Raw genomic sequence first — 16,723 nt, 5'->3', positions numbered from 1 at the left:
AATAAAATAACACTAGGGCAGGCCTGCGCCAGCCGGGGGAGTGCTGAGCCTCGGCGGCTGCCGTCGGTAGGCGGCGGGCGGCGGCTGCGCGCTGCGGGCGCTGCCCCGGCCCCGGCCATGGCGCTGCGAGCGGGCGGGCGGGCGCTGCGCCTGCTGCCGGGCCGCCTCAGGGCGCCCGCGGCCCGCCTCGGCTCGCGGGGGGCGGCCGAGGCGCAGGAGGGTACGGGGGGGACAGGGGGGCAGAGGCTGTGCCTCACGGGGCTGGAGGGGAAGGGAGCAGGCGATCCTGGAGGGCTTTTCCAGCCGTAATGTCCTGGGGTTGTGCGCGGGGGTTGGTGTTGTAGGGCTTCAGGGGCAGCTTTATGCAGTGTGTGTGTGTGGGGGGGGGGTCGGGCTGTGTTATCACGAAAAAAATCCTTCGCTATTTGTATCCTTTAGCTAATGAACATGTAACACGTTGGGTTAAGGAGCCAATTTGGGTGAAAAGTTGTTGTTTTGTGGTATAATTTTAATCTTTTGGCCTGTCTCGCTGTGTGATCAGCGTGCAGATGGTGCCTCAGGGTGTGTGTGAGCACCTCAGGGGGTGGCGGGGCTGGTCCCAGCACCGCTGCTGCTGCTCTGGGACTTTTTACCATAACTGCAAAGCTCTGGCACTAGCTGGGAATGTTGTACGGGACGGGGGAAGAAGGTAATGTGGGCTGCTGCGTGTACAGCCAGGCTGTGCACAGCCGCCCTTTGGATGCGATCATTGGTGTTTGTGCAGTGCTCAGAGCCAGGAGGAGATGGCAGAGCACTGCCAGGTGCCTACAGCATCTTCTGCTGTAGTAACTAAACGTATATAGGAATTAAATCAGGGGAGAAGTGTGTAGCCAGCCAGGCCTCATACAGAGAGCTGCAGGGGCGAGAAGGGCTGTGTTCGTTTCTTGGCTGTGGCACCGGTCCGTGGGACCTGTCACTGCTCAAGCACCTCAGTCACTATACGATTCTTCATCTCCCCCAGGAAAAATGTTACGCATAGAGATGGACTAGAGGTAAATTAAGAGAAAGCAGTTATTCTGCTGAAACACTTGATTGTCACTGTGTTCTTAGCGCAAGCCAAGAACTGGTGAGGACCAGCCATTGCTGACGTGCTGTGACTTGTGTTTCTTCTGATGTAAAGTGCTGTGCACAACTAAGCAGCTGCAACAACTGCTTTGTGTAGTTTGTTTGCAAGCTTACACAAGAAACAAAGAGATTATAAAAATACTCCTTTTAAATTAGAATAAATAGTAGCAAGCTTGATTTGATAAGGTTTTCTTGAGTCTACAAAATGCTACGTTTTCCTCAAAATCAAAAATATTGTACAAGGAGCTCTCTGTTGAACTTCTCTGTAGCCACAGGAAGGTAACTGCATGCTCTCCCGCTTCCCAGTCTGGGTTATGGATGGCTGTACGAACAGGGAGCGCCTTCCAGCCTGTGGTAGTGGGATGTGGTCAGATGATTAATTTGAGTTACGCAGGGATGTGGTTATGATTTCAGATTTGGGCTGTGGCCCCTCTGCCTAGATGCAATCAAAAAAAACAACTTTTCAGTGTTTTTTGCCTGTTCCAGCTTGTCTTATTTCCGTGTTGATTCTGTAGGCTGTCAGCAGCAATTTACCTTGCCAGTAGTGTAGCAAGATATGACTGATCTGTGGTTAAATTGATGTGAGTTGATGCAAGGATAGTATCAAATGAAAATTTTGTGTAGGAGTTTACTGTAAAAGAAGGTGATAACTTGTTAAAAGAAGCAAGTGCTGAATTGTTCCCCAGGTGAAAGTGCTATTTTCGTGGTAGCAGAGAGAAAGTGTCTTTTTAGGGCAGCTTGCCAAAGGTCTGGCTTTGCCTCGTATTCTTGCTGGGTACCTTGGTGTTAGACTCAATACATGTTGAGTTGTTCGTGGTGAATAGCAAATCAGAGAGGAGCGAAGATTCTTTGTATCATCAAACTTCCTGTGGCAGCAAGGAAAGTCAGTGTTGTTTTCATCCTGTATTTCCTATTCTTTGTTCTTAGAGAACATATTTGTTTGTGAGAGATAGGCACTTCTTCATGTATTTCATTCTTTCTTGTTTGCTGTTCTGCTGTGATCCTCTCAGAGAGCCAAAGCAAAGCTTATAGTTCTTCAATCCCAGAAGAGGAGCTGAAAATCAATTTTAAATCTTTATGTAGAAAAAAACCTTTATGCTCATTTCTACTTGCAGATGCTGAAGTCAATACCAGAAAGAAGACATTCACAGAGGTTCAAACGGAACGACTGGAGCAAGCGGAACGAACTGTTTTAATTAAATGCCCATCAAGACTTAATGAAAAAAAATTACTGCAGTATTTATCCAGTCATGGAAAAATTAACAGTCACTTCTTTTTTGAAAATCGGGTAAGTTATTAACCATGTAAACTGAAATGTACACTCGGACAAAAAAGAAAAGCTTTTATTTGGTCAAGGCCTCATACATGTAGGTCAAGCATATTATGGACAATTAATATGTTAATCTAGCTTTTGTCTTTATTAATGTTTACAAGTTGCTGAGCAACAGATTTTTATTTGTGAGTTAGCTAAGCAACAGCTGTTTTAAGTGGTTCTAGCAACCTGCTTTACATTAAATCTTAAACTTTTACGTAGCACTGTAAATTATCCTAAAAATAGAGCTCACTTTTTTAATGAACATTACAGTTGTGAACGTAAATAGATTTCAGAACTGTAATGTGTAGTGCTTACTACCAAGAATAGCATGCCTTACATCTTCTTGTCCTCTTGTGAAAAAAAAAAAAAACATTTTAAAAGTGCTGAGGTACAGAAGCTGGTATTCAGCTTTGTGACTCTCTCATTAAAATGTCCCAGTGCTACCACAAATGGCTGAGTAATGTCAGTACAATAAGTTCAAGGCTTGTGTGTGTTTATCTAACGCTGTCTATTTCCATTCTTATTTTTTTAGGGTATCCATGCTTTAATAGAATTTTCTGAAAAGAGCAGCGTAGCCTCATTACAAGATGTTGTTGGAATTCCAAAGGCTGTAGAGCATCATGTCGTCCCATTTAAATCTAGACTTTTTACCTTCACGCTGAAAAACCCAGTGGCTAAAACTGCTGAAGAAACACCAGTTCATCTCTCCCCTCAGTCTCACATTCCAGTGAACGAGCTTATTCAAAAACTTCATAAGGCAGACAGTGTAAGTATAGATTTCTAGAGTTTTCTCAAACAAAAATGATCCATGTCCACCTAAGATTTGCAAGTGGCTGTGTGAAGCATATAAAGCAATTTACTTCTATTAAAAAAAAAAATCTCTGTTAGAACTTTGTGTCAGTGGTTCTCATACTTTCAAACAAATAGAGAAAATTATTTTAAATGTCAAAATCGCTTTTTCAATATGATGTAAACCTGTTTGAAACTAATAAAGATCTTATAATTGCAATGATAGTAAGTAGAAGAAACATATATATTAATAGAAGGTGGTCTTTGTATTTTATTACAGTATTTATTTTCTTTAATAGATAAGCAGTCAAATGTACATTCTGCTGAATGAGTATCAGCTCACCGAAGAAAATATCAAGCTCCGATTTCTGGCCTGTTCCCTGGTTCAGGATTTTGCACGTGCATATTTTCCAGACAGCACGGTAAAGCCGTTTGGCTCTTCAGTGAACACCTTTGGCAAACTGGGATGCGATGTGGACATGTTTCTGGACTTCCGTGACGCACAAGAGCATGCTGCAAAAATGGTAATGTTACGCCGTGCATCTTCGGTCCTCGTTCTTCCTTGTAATAGGGAGAAAATAATTTGCTGTTTTTCCAGACTTCATTTGTACTGTCAGGGTGGACTTCACTGTGAAGAAAACCCTCATCCTCCAAAGTTGATTGAGCAACACTTCCCAATTTTCTTATTATCACTGTTTTTTCTTCTCTGGAGCTGCTGGGCTTCACCCATGCCATTTTAAAGTTTGGGTGTGATTTTTAAGGTCCTCTGTGTCCTGGTACATAATATTTCTGTGCATTTGCATTTTGGGAGGGTTGTCAGGTTCTTTTCCTCAGTTTAAAGAGTTCACTTGCTATAGCAACTTTATTACATACTAGAGTACATACACCTGTACGTAAGAGTGTGTGGAGATGTTAAGACCTTTTGGAGTAATACAGGTGGCACCATTTGTGTTTTTGGTGTCTGTCCAGCAACAATTAAATTTCTTCATAACCATGTCTTCACTGGTACTGGGATATTGAAATCTATACTGTGCAGTAGCCAAGTGTCACGTGCTTGGTGTTGGGACTGGAGCAGCTCCCAGTTGTAATGGTTACAGTAGGTTGTGTCATGGTCCAAGTTTGTGAAGGCATAATGAATAGGAAAGGGCTAGACAAGGTTTTTTTGGAAGGCTTATTTCTTGCTATTGGTTTTTGACTGTGGACAGTGTAAATGTCCTGTTGAACTGGAGAAGGAAATACGAAAGAAAGAGGTGAAAATCAGGACAAGAAGAAGGGAGATTTGGATTAGAAGTGTCCTGTGGAGAAGCTGGAGTTCTTCACAGATTCTGAAAATGCCAGAATCATTTAATTACCAAAGCTGCCTTTTTACGTATGTGATAATAGTTTGGGGAAGCTAGCTTTGTTCTCCTTAAAAAGAAAGAAAAAAAAAAGATGATGGCCTTAAGCTTTTGGAGATTGAAAATTTGCTTAGCTTTTCTGTACTATTTGCATATTACCATGTATTTTATTTTTCTTTAAAATATGCCTTCAGACGTTCCTAGTTTTCAGTATTATTGCAGTGATCAAACACAACGAAAGCAGATATGTCAGCTGAGGGATAGGATCACTGTGCCTTTGTGGGAAAGGTTAAAATCTAGGAAACCTTTACTTGAGTTGCCTCCTGAGTTTTGAGGAAAAAACAAATATAAAATGTCTGTTTTCAAAGCATGCTTTGTAAGTAGAAGTTTTCTTTGGTATTGATGCTCTGCAGAGAGAAAATCTTTCTTTCATGTTGTGCCTTTTAAGGAAGATGCACACTCTGAAGGCAATCTTATAGTAGAAGATGAAATCAGAATCATAAACCAGACCTAAGGCTAAAAAGCAGTGGTCACTGTAAATCTTAGTTCTTAAAATCATCTTACCCACATCTTAACATTTGATTTGATCATTTTTTTTATATGTATGCATCATTTTTTCAGTCAGACTAGTATTAACAATGGACTTGGATTGGTAAGTGTGTGGTTTGCATGAGCACGCGGACTTCAGGACAATGTTAATATAAATTTTGAGGAAAAATGACTATACCTAAAATGAATTGCTTAATGTTTGAGAGGTGGAAAAGATGTCAAGTCAATCATCCTTGTGCAGAAGTCCCATACCAGTGCTAGGAAACATTTTAGTGCATTCATTTTAGAAAAAGAACAAAATTTGACCATTGACATCCTTTGTTCTTGTATAGTGAACTTTTCATTTGTCCTTTTGAAAAACTTCTACAAATCAAGCAGGGAGGCAAGTGTAATTGCAGTTGCCCATTTTTTTAATAACTTTTTTCTCCTTTTGTTGAATTTTGAAGTGACAGCATGCCTAGGCATCATGCAGTATTACAGTGTACTTGATAAATTCAGTTTTAATGGAGTGATTCCTGTCACTGCAGATTATTTTATATGAGGAGGGGGACAGAGATTCTCACTTTAACTTCACTGTGCTTCTAAAACAGTTCTGAAATTGAGGTGAAGGTAAGGGAGGTTTTTTTAATTGACATAATGAACAACGACATTTTAATAAAAGATTAAAACTACAGAAAACTTTAAGAAAAATACAGAAAAAAAATGTAAAACTACAGAAATTCTTCAAGCTTTTCTTACTAGTGTTTCTTTACATGTTCTTTACATGTAAGAAGATGCAAAGTCTCAACAAGATAAGGAGGAGAACTAATCCACTGTAGTCATAATATTTAGCCTCGCTAGAGACATTTCAGCTCACATCTTACTTGGGTAAATAGTTTCCCACCACCAAATTTTATTTCAGAATGCTTCTTCGCCCATAATTTGCACTTGTCAGTGAGTTATGGAAGGTTCTTTGGAACTGGGCTGTATAACGTGCTTTATTCAGTCGTAGTTTAGCTGAACTGGATTCACGTAGTTGACAGGAAGACTACAAGGAGTGTACCAAAATGGCAGCAGTTCCAGGCATGAAAAATTCTGCAGTGAGAATCAAGGTGGTCTAGTGAGTGTTACGAGATGCACCAATGAGATGGAGTGTTCTCCCTCAGCGTGAGGACAGATACTTGTATACGTCGTTCTTTTAAGTTGTCTTGTCATCCATTCACAGCAATCGCTGCAAGAAAAGTAAAAACAAGCAAATAAAAAACAAACTAGCAGTGTGTGTCCAGAGCTATTTGCCTGTCATCGTTCCCTAAATGAACTGCACTATTTAAAACTTATGTTATAAATGTCAGAGAGATGTGGGAACAGGCTGGGTTACTAGAAGTGGTGAGGACTTGTGGGCAGTTGACAGACTTGCTGCGGTGGGGCTGCTGCAGCAAAGGCCAGCAGGGATGCTGTTTGCACTGCTGGCTCCCAGTTATGGGACAGGTTAAGGGGCTGCACGGCATATTTACACTCTGCGGTGCAGCGAGGCTTTTGTCCTGTATGCAGATGTCATCTTTATGTGCTAAAGATGAAGATCTCGCTGGTGGTGTTGAAACTCCAGAGTGTTAAAATGTGGGCAGATCTGCTCCATCACGGTGAAAGTATACACAGAAGTAAGGTTTGTTAAAGCATTGTCTTACAAAGGACTGTAAAAATCATTAGTGCAACTCCTGTCCTGATTCAAGCATAGCCAAAGAGTAGAGGAGAATAAGGTGGCAGCACCTAGAGAGGTTTATTCTTCGTAGGGAAACAAGATGTGGAGTACCTCCCATAATAGGCAACAGCTTAATGCTTCAGAGGAAGGCAAAAATCTCATATAGGTGGCAACGTGATTTATGGGGACAATGATACGATACTTTCCCTGGCAAACTGTGTTTCTAATAACCATACATTGATTGTCTTTCTTAGGACGAGCAGAGGCAGAGGAAGGTAGCGTTAGTTACAGGATGATGCAGCAGCAGGGGGAAGGTTATCTATCTTCTGAACTACCGAATTGTTGCAGCCTTTCAGGAGGTACCAGCAGTGACAGAGGACCAGGCATTTCAGCATCTATTTACATTAAATCACACTTTTTTTTACCACATCTTGTGGCAAAAAAGGTCAGTGACTGTGACTTAGGTGGCAGTAAAAGTCAGAGTGTTCTTTACCAAGAGCAGATGATCAGTGCAGTGTTTACCACGGATGTGGTGTGGTTAACTTGCAAGCAGTTTGGGAGATTAGGGAATGACTTAAAACAGAGTTTTGTGATAGTTTTAGAGTAAGTTATTGTATTAAATGTTGCACTTCTTGCTTGAGGATGTGTATCAGTCTACCCCAAAGAAGTAGTTTACTTTACCTGTATCTGCTGTTTTGAGCACCATGCCACAGGGCGTGAGTATCAGTATTTTATCCTCTGCAAGAGGAACCAAAGCTCCATGTGAAAGTCCAACCAATTAAGAGCATCTCCTTCATTATTACAAAAAAGTCTTCATCCAGCTTCTTAGAGATACTGAGCTGCTGCCTGGGAAGGCATGTTGTGATTTTATTTTTTTTTCTATTTTGCTACACAATTACAAACACCAGCACGCCCAAGTGTCAGCCAATTCTCCATCTTCTTCTTTCCTGTTACCTACCTTAATGTCTGTAGCTATAGGCTTCTTACACCTTGAGCTGGTCCTGCTGTAGCATGCAGCCACATAGCCAAATGGGATTAAGGAGCACTCTTCCTGGTATGCTCAAACACATGGGCTGGCTGGAGGAATGTGGGCAAGAGGAGAGCAGGAAGGGTCACCTTAGTTGTCAGAGTGACACAAATACAGCTCCTGAGTAAGTCTATGGGATGATTTGCAAGGTCCATGATCCCAAATTGTTTCACCTGTCTTTGAGTGCCTGTTTTCTGTGCACTAACACGGTGACAACAGGAGTAACCTCCTCTATTTATGTCTTAGAAGACTAATTAGGTCTCTGCATAATGCTTTTTGTATCATACACATTCACACTGCATTCATTACATGTTTCACAGGGGAGGATAAGTCACTGCCAGGTGTCAAATCAGCAAGCAAAATTAGTTGGGGCTTAAAAACAGAGGATAAAGAGAACAGAGATTTCATGGGTATGGACTTAGTTTATTTGGGTGTTAACTGCAAATGGGACAATTAAAATATCTACAGGAAAATTAATGTCTGATCTCAGAGTGCAGCTCCACAAATTTTTTATTTTTTTGAAAAATCTGCATCAGGTGTGAAGCAATTATTTTAAGTTTTAAGGAAACTTACCTTCATTTTGAAGCATTAAGCGATATGCATGCTATTTTTTTTTAAGCTTTTTAATTTAAAAGTGATTTTCCTTTACACTGCTACTTTGAGGATATGAAATGGAATTACTGGTGGTTAGAAATTAATAGTGGTTTGGTTATGTTTTGTCCCTTTTACTTTTTAACTTAATTGTATGCTGCTCTTTTCAGTCAGTCTGTGCTGTCTTGGGAATTCCAGAATGACTTGTTGTAGACAGCAGTGTAGTAGCATTATACCCTCATCTAAACAAGTAACTTTACAGTAAGTTACTTACTATTAACCTGGAAAAAATGAATCACTGAGAAAGAAAATAAAAGAGAAAGTAATGTTTTACCTTTTTTTTTTTTTTTTTTTTAAGCTCTGCAGGCTGCTTTGAATAATTATATTTTAACTCGTAATTGCTCAGACTCCTTTGCAAATTGTTGTCTTTCAGAACTATTCTTAAATGTCTCTTTAGTTCCAGAACTAATAACTTATTAAAAAAAAAATCTTGTGTTAGAAAAAAGGTCCCTTTGAAATGGAGTATCAGATGAAAAGATTGCCATCAGAAAGATTAGCAACTCAGAAAATTCTTTCTGTGATCGGTGATTGCCTTGATAATTTTGGTCCCGGATGCGTGAGCATACAGAAGATACTCAATGCTCGCTGCCCACTGGTGAAATTTGCCCATCAGCCGACAGGATTCCAGTGTGATCTGTCCGTGAGCAACAGGTAAGGCCTGGTTTTAAACATTTTACACAGAATACTGATGCACTTATGTTCTGGAAACTTGTCATGAAAAAATTTTAAGCTACCCAGTTCTGCGTTGTTAACAAATGTGAATGTTGGGTCTGAAAAGGATGTTTTTGACTTCCAGATCTTAGTTTTCCAATGTGGTTAAATTAAGATCTCTTTCTGTAGTATGGTAAACAATTGAAAGCTGAAACTGCAGGCCTGAAAAACACTCTATATGGTAAGTTTGGCGTGTAGGGAATTGAAAGCAGACGTGGTTGTTCAGTCACTACTTCCCTTCAGGTATGTGGGCGCACAGCTTGTTTTGATTGCTTCAGGTTAAGCATCATGCTAATTTTCATTATTGTCTTTCAGCTGCTTTGCGGTCATTAGACTCCTAGTTATTTTGGGGTCTTTTTTTTTTCCTTCTTGCTTCTTGAGGGTCTGTGTCCACCTGTTTGCTGGCAAAGTATCAGGAATGATAAATCAGCCCACTGCTTCAGAAAACAGCCTGAAATGTTACTGTCGTTAGGGCCTTTCACAGTAGTGCCCAACAGAGGGAGCAGCCTTCTTAGAAATATTTCCCTTTGCATCTTTTCCTCCTCTTCCAGCTTGCTTTCACTTTCGTAGGTAACCAGTGGGTGATAGTCAAGCATATAGTTTGTTTGGCTGTCACTTAGTTTGAAATACCTACCTTAAACCAGTATATGTGTAGCACTGACGTGAAGTACATAATTGAAAAAAAGTACGTAACCCTTTTTCTTAGTGTTGGGGAATGGTAAAATATGAGTGATCATCTTTCAAAATACTTCTGATATGACTTACAGATACAGTGCTAGTACAGATGTTGTGATTTGTCTAGCATCTAATCACACCTGATGTAGACTGAATTTTCTGAATTACCCAAAGGTTTGTTTCAGAATATGCAGGAGTTGTTAGGAAAGTATTGAGCAAACGTCTTAAAATAACTCTGCTCTCAAACGTGCAGCCACAGTGAGAGGCAGCATGCAGTTCTGTGCAAACTTTGTAATTCCCTGCCAAAGGTTTGGTTGGTTGAGATTGTGTGTGTCTTGTTATTGTGGAGAAATAACAGAAATCTTACAGACACAAGGAAGCATTTCACAGCTGAAATCTTAGAAGTCCAGGTATTACAAAACTTCAATATGGCAAACTTCCGCAAAATGCTTTGCTGGGTTTTTAGAGGAATTCAGTGTAAGACTGGGAGTAAAAATTCCTGCAACAGTAGTTCAACAAGCAATTTAAACTAAATTTGACCCCAAATTAAGTCTTGCTCTCACATCCTGCTTCCATTTTTTTCCCTGCCTTTCACTGCCTTCCCATTCATAGACTGCAAGAGTGTTTGTACAACCATGTAACGGATGATGAAACGGATCAAAGCTGATCCATCTGAAAGCCTTTATCCTTCCAGATTAGTTGTTTTGCAGCAGGACCTGGATTGGGGTAGTTATTACAAACAACTACCAGCGTGGTGGATGTGGCACTGTGGGAATGAGAGCAAGCACCTTGGAGCAAAGCTGCTTTCAGCTGCAGTTTTTGCTTGTTTGTTTAAAGAACTTGCTGAAGAACAACTTCAAATTCATTCTGATCACGTTAATAATGTCTTCAACACTTTATGGTTTAAAATTCATAAGTTTGTTTTGTGCTGTCAAAAACTTAAGGATATAAAGCTTCAAATGTTGGTCGTTTGAAAATTACCAAACGGATCAGTCTTTACAATAAGACTGTAAAAGAATTTCTAGTTTGTATATAATATATTAGAATAGACATATTGTCTAAAGCATTCCAAAGGCAATTGTGGCTAAATTCTATATGGTTTTGGCCTTGATCCTGCATAGTTTAACTCCAAGTATGTGATGGGTTTTTTGGGTTTTCTTTTCTTCTTCATTATGATGTGGAACAAGGAAACAGGAAACAGCACAAGTGTAATATTACTACTTAGCCTAAACTGTACTCTTCTTATAGGAAGTTATCGGATATTTAATCCTGGATGATTTCAGACATTCTTTTCTATTCTTTAATGGATAAAAGTGGTTTTTATTGCTCTTTTGTTTGATCATTGTTGTTTAATAGATATCATCTTCCCTTATAACTGATGAGCTAGGGCAGAGCAGCCAGCACTGCAACTGGTGCTTCCCATTCTCTTATTATTTACCTCTCATGTTTTTTCTTTTCTTCCTCAGTATTGCTATCAGAAGTTCAGAACTCTTGTACATCTATGGCACCCTTGATCCCCGTGTGAGAGCCCTGGTGTTCAGTTTGCGATGTTGGGCCCGTGTTCATGGACTTACCAATAGCATTCCTGGTACCTGGATTACAAACTTCTCTCTGACCATGATGGTCATGTTTTTTCTGCAAAAGAGATCACCACCTATCATTCCAACACTAGATCAGCTTAAAGAACTGGCAGGTAAGGGTAGCTGTTTATCAAAGAGGTTGAAGTGACTTTCACATTTATTTTAACTTCCGTAAAGCTATGAATAAACCCAAGCCATTTCGGTATGCTCTCAAACACCAATGTATGTTTTCTGTGCCTTAAGTTTGAAGGAACACCCAAGTTTCACTTGTATTTTTTGTGAAAATAATGCATCTTAAAACAGATTTAGTTTTGCATTTCTAGTGCAATGCTAAATTCTGCTTACAGGGGTTAGGCTTGCTCTATGCCTCAGACAACTAGAAGTGATTTATTTGCCCAGGGCTCCCATGCTGCCTGTTTATTGTTTATTTTGTTTTGCAGCAGACCTGTGAGATCTCATGTCTCTACAGTTTTTAAGGATTTTGTGCAGATTGATGCAATGTCTGTTGTTTTATAGACACCAGATGTATCTATATTACTTTTTTCTCACAATTTGTAATATCCTTGAGACTGTTGGTGTTCTGGCTGTTTCATACGTAGCTTTCAGGATGTGTTATCTTCAGTAAATCGAATGAAAGCTCGGAGAATGACATCCCAGATTCTTGACTCCTCGCTTATTTCTTCTGCTTATTGACATGCTTCCTTGGAAGCTTTGAGTAGAGAAAAAGGTCTGTGTTCTGTTGTTGGAAAATCAGGTTAAATGTTTCCATCAGCAGTTACCAACAAGTTCTCAAAATAAATCAGGAATTTTTATACTCAGAATGAAACATGTCATAGGAACATGCTTGTAGAAATGTCAATACCATTACAGAAAAAGAGGTGTGGAGGTTTTGGGTGTGATTAATGATGCCCTATAATAACTATTAACCTCAGAAATTTGTGCTGCTTTGTGTATTATAAAGCTCTGTATCCAGAGGTATCAGGTTTGTTAGTTAACTTTGGAGATATAAAGGTATCATATACCATTTTCCTGGACATTTTTGAAAATATGCCATCTACTCATGCTTCCTCTCCTTTGCTTGTCAAAAAAAATATTTTTCTTTTCAATCTTTAAGGTTAAGATTCAACATAAATGGTTAAAATGCACTTGTGAACTTCTAATTTGCTGTGTTCAATATAATAGTATTTATTGGATTCAGTCATGTCTCATATTTGAATCTGATTACATACAATGGCATTTTATTGTTTATCACTTCAGAATACTCTTGTAATCTTTGTTTCAGATGAAAAAGACAAGCATATAATTGGAGGATATGATTGCTCATTTGTTAGCGATTTAAGCAAGATTAACCCTACAAAAAATACAGAAACACTTGGTAGGTAAATCTTCATTAACTTCCCTTTTTCTGTGTGTTGAAAATAATTTTTTCCTTAATGTTACTGTTGGCTCTTGGTTTTCTTTGCCTTAGATGAGCTGCTCTGTGACTTCTTTGAGTATTTTGGAAACTTTGACTTCAGGAAGAATTCCTTAAATCTTCGACGGGTAAGTGAATTTGAATCTCTCATCATTATTGGTTGAATTTCTGTGACAGATAACGTGTGATCATTCTCTGCTTGCCAAGAGGGCTGCACTGTCACTTTGGTTGTTACATATCAGTTATATTATTTGCTGATATGTGTGTGTGTGTGTGTGTGTGCAAGTGTAATGGACATGCATATATGTAAGTACCTTAACTAGCACTTGTTTTTGATGGACTGCTTAGAGGAGGAGGGATTTCAGTGCAACACTTTCTGGCATAAAAGGTTTTTTGCCAGTACAGGCTGATCCTGGAAACTAATTAATTAAGCTGGGTAAATTTTGTTTGCCATTAAGGCTTAAGAAATGAGCAAAAGCCCCCCACATGCCACAGCCTGACCTGGACAGGGGAAATGTCTGTGCTGCTGCTGTTTTTCTCTTTAACTAGTCCTGGCCCTGGGACCAAGGGTATGATGTATCAGTATGTAGACTCTTCCTGGAAGAGGATTAGCTGGTAGGTTCCTCCTAGAGCTTGCAGAGGTTCTGTAATGCAGAGCCAGTTAGCTAGGGAGCACTGATAAGCGCTGTGATGGGAAGTGCATTTAAGTAGCAAACTATGTAGTTGTCAACAGCTTGCATTGTACTACAGCGAGTGCACAAAAGTGGACTGTGACCCAAATAGCTCTCTACTTAAAAACCAAACTGAACTGGGGGGGAATTTCAGCCAAGGCAGCAGTCTTGCTTTGTTACAGTAGCTCTTAGTGAGCACTGTGAGGGGAATGGTTTGAACAGATTAAGTGCTTGGAGTAGTTTATCAGCCTGGGCTGTGCGCGTTAATATGACACACTCGTGCTGCCCGTACACAAATGGAGAGAGGAGCAGATTGCAGCGAGTGAGGTTTGAGGTTTGTGGAAAAGCAAATGGGAGGGTGGCCAAAAAGGCAGGGTAAGTTGTTGTACGTTCTTTGCCTTGAAGGAAATCTAAGCTCTATGTGGCAAGGAAAACAACCACTAAGAGGATTTAGAGAATAGAGTCGTACAGTTAGATTGACAGGAAAATTAACTTGATTATTAATCGACTTTTTTTTCCCCAAAAAAGTTCTCTACTAGGACGGAATACTCCTAACACTGATGTGATCACTCAAGTGATTTGTTACTTGCTCAGCATATAATGCCTACGTGCAACTTTGTGTGTTTTTTTCCTTTACACTATCTGCAGGGAAAGGAAGTAAATAAACCTGAGTCGTCTCCTCTTTATATCTGGAATCCCTTTGAACAAGACCTTAATATCAGCAAGAATGTTAATCAGCCACAGCTGGAGAAATTTGTAGCTATGGCCCGAGAAAGTGCCTGGATTTTACAGAAGGAAGATAGAACTCAGCGAATGATCAATAAAGAGCCCTGGGGACTGGCAGCCCTACTAATACCATTTGGAAAAAGTAATACAAACAAGATGAGAAGGACAAAGGGAATGGGAAGTGAAACAATCAGAAGCCTTTTAGACTCCTTAAAGTTAAGTAATGCAAGCAACCTACAAAAAGCAGTGGGAAAGTGACTTTCGGCACAAAACCAAGGTAGCTGCTATTCTGTTTTAGGAATTAAATGTGATACGGTCTGAAGAACATTACTTTTAATATTTCTACCATGGTGAAATGGAGAGTCAGGTAACCTCTGGTTTTCATTGTGATGGTTCTTTGTACAGGTCTGCTTTCCTGCTGTACATTACCTCCTCCTTACTCTTCACTTTTCCATCTGTTTTATGAATGAAGAACATTAAAAGGCAAGTTTTACAGATATATTTTGGAAATATCCTTCACTCTTTAAAAAAAAGAAAAAAAAAAACTGACAAAAGCAGCAAGGGCAAAAGCCCTCGGGAATTCTCGTGGTTAACATCCAAATGATGCGTTAAGGAAAAGCTCAAGAAGCAACCACCTTCCAGTGAAACCACATGTTAAAAGAAGACAAATATTAGAGCCATTGCTTCCACTGCAACCACATTCTGGGAGCCAGTAAAACCCAAGTGCGTGCATCTATTTTTGTAATTGGTTTTGATTCATGTAGATAGTGCCGAGACAAAAATAAAGAGAATGGAATTAGGTAGGAGGGCTTGCAGCTTCATACTGGATTGCTCTCCAAGAATAGCACACCTGTTTTGTGTTGGAAATGTGGGTTTGCTCTCGTGTTTACCACCTGTTCTCAAATTTCTTCAGTCTATTCTTTATCTTCTATACCCATAGGACTGGTTCTCACTGATATGCACTCATGTTTCTCCTTTTGCCTTCAGCTTCACTTTAAGCCTGTATTTCAGGTTCCAGTAGGAGTTTTTTCTTGCCTAATCACTCCCCTCAAAGTTGCTGCCTGCTAGGCAACACCAAAGCCTTCCTCTAATGATCTCTGCATCTCTCTGCTCTTTACAGAGGTCCACAGGGAATCACATAACGTGTTTTGAGTCCTGTCCCCAGTCTTGCCTTATTTTTCAGATATTCAGCAGAGTGCTGACTGTCCCTCTTCCAGATCAGCTAAACCAGTGAGAAATGTTTATTGTTGGCTTAAAGAAAGCATTGAGTTCTCTATGCTTTCGCTATAAAATACTGTTTTAGAGGCAGATAAAGAGGGCTGGAAGGAAGGAGGACAGAAAGAGAAATGGGGAGAGAGCAGTCAAATGTCAGATTTTTTCCAGGCGGGTTTGTGAGTATTCTACCTGTCCAGTTTGAGAGCCACTCATCCATTAAAACTAACTGGCAGGCACGATGAGAACAACTACACAGGCTGCTGTTTGTTAAACAACACCCTTTAAAGAAATTCTGTGCAAGAGATGACTGTAACTCGGACATTATCATACAGATGCAATATTGAAAAAGAAACAGTACTCATAGACATCAATATTTTTAGATTCTTTAATTCACTAGTGGTACATGATTTTGTGTGGACTTTCTATTGGTTTAGTCTGAACTGGTATGTTGGTATTAGCAGCTGAAGAGAGTATTCTTTTTTCCCAGAGGTATATTTGTCAGAAATAATTTGTGCACTAATAAATAATTCCAAAGTTTTTGTAAAATACCCCTGGGCAGGGAGAAGCACTGTTCACAGTTAGCAATCTGATCAATGACATCTTGAGTGGCATGAAGACCCTCTTACAGATCAATGTGATGCTAATTTATTTGTACTTTAAAATAATATTCATGTGCATCCATTTCATGTTCATAAACATTTTATCACATGACTTTAAACAGTTTTTACCTTAGTTACAGGAATTAATTCTCATATTACCTGTTTTGAGCACTGAAGTTCAAACTTCGCTTTCTACTTAAATCCCTGTGCTGCTGTGTGAACTTCTTGGAGGCTGGAAAGAAGTTTGGTGTAACTTGTTACTGGTGCTAACAAAACCTTGTGATATCAAGCTTGGCACTGGTGTGGTGAGCAGTCTGTTGCTACCTTGATCCTTAGAGAACCCAAATAAATTTTCTCCTGTTTCCCGAGCAGACTTTGAAGCTGTTGAAGATTAGGGTGGTACCTGAGTACTTGCAAGTTTCCTTTTGTCCAGCCAAACAAAACGGGTACCACAGGGATCTCCACATGGGGGTGGTGTGGTGGAGAGCCTCCAGGGTAGGATTAAGGGAAAGAACAGCAAAGCAGATGTTGTCATGGGTGTCTGCTGTTGATCACCTGCCCAGGGTGGTAGCAGAGAGGAGTTATTCCACAGGCAATGAGGAGAAATCCTCAACTCAGAATGAGGAAAAGGTACAGGTACAGACTGGGAGACGAGTGGCTGGGGAGCAGCTCTGCAGAAGGA

The 16,723-nt window shown here is 40.0% G+C and overlaps 1 protein-coding gene across 1 annotated transcript; it reads left to right on the top strand.

Moving 5' to 3' along the window:
• Positions 1 to 116: 116 nt before the first annotated feature.
• Positions 117 to 16,414, top strand: MTPAP (mitochondrial poly(A) polymerase). Its single transcript, XM_032181686.1, has 9 exons — positions 117 to 220; positions 2,220 to 2,392; positions 2,952 to 3,185; positions 3,508 to 3,732; positions 8,890 to 9,101; positions 11,303 to 11,529; positions 12,699 to 12,791; positions 12,885 to 12,958; positions 14,150 to 16,414. The coding sequence occupies exons 1-9, from the start codon at positions 118 to 120 to the stop codon at positions 14,483 to 14,485; spliced, it is 1,677 nt and encodes a 558-aa protein (XP_032037577.1). The 5' UTR covers position 117; the 3' UTR covers positions 14,486 to 16,414.
• The last annotated feature ends 309 nt before the right edge of the window (positions 16,415 to 16,723 follow it).

Source organism: Aythya fuligula, chromosome 2 (assembly GCF_009819795.1).
Source record: "Aythya fuligula isolate bAytFul2 chromosome 2, bAytFul2.pri, whole genome shotgun sequence".
Classification (NCBI taxonomy): Eukaryota; Metazoa; Chordata; class Aves; order Anseriformes; family Anatidae; genus Aythya; species Aythya fuligula.
This window is presented reverse-complemented; position numbering and strand designations above follow the sequence as displayed.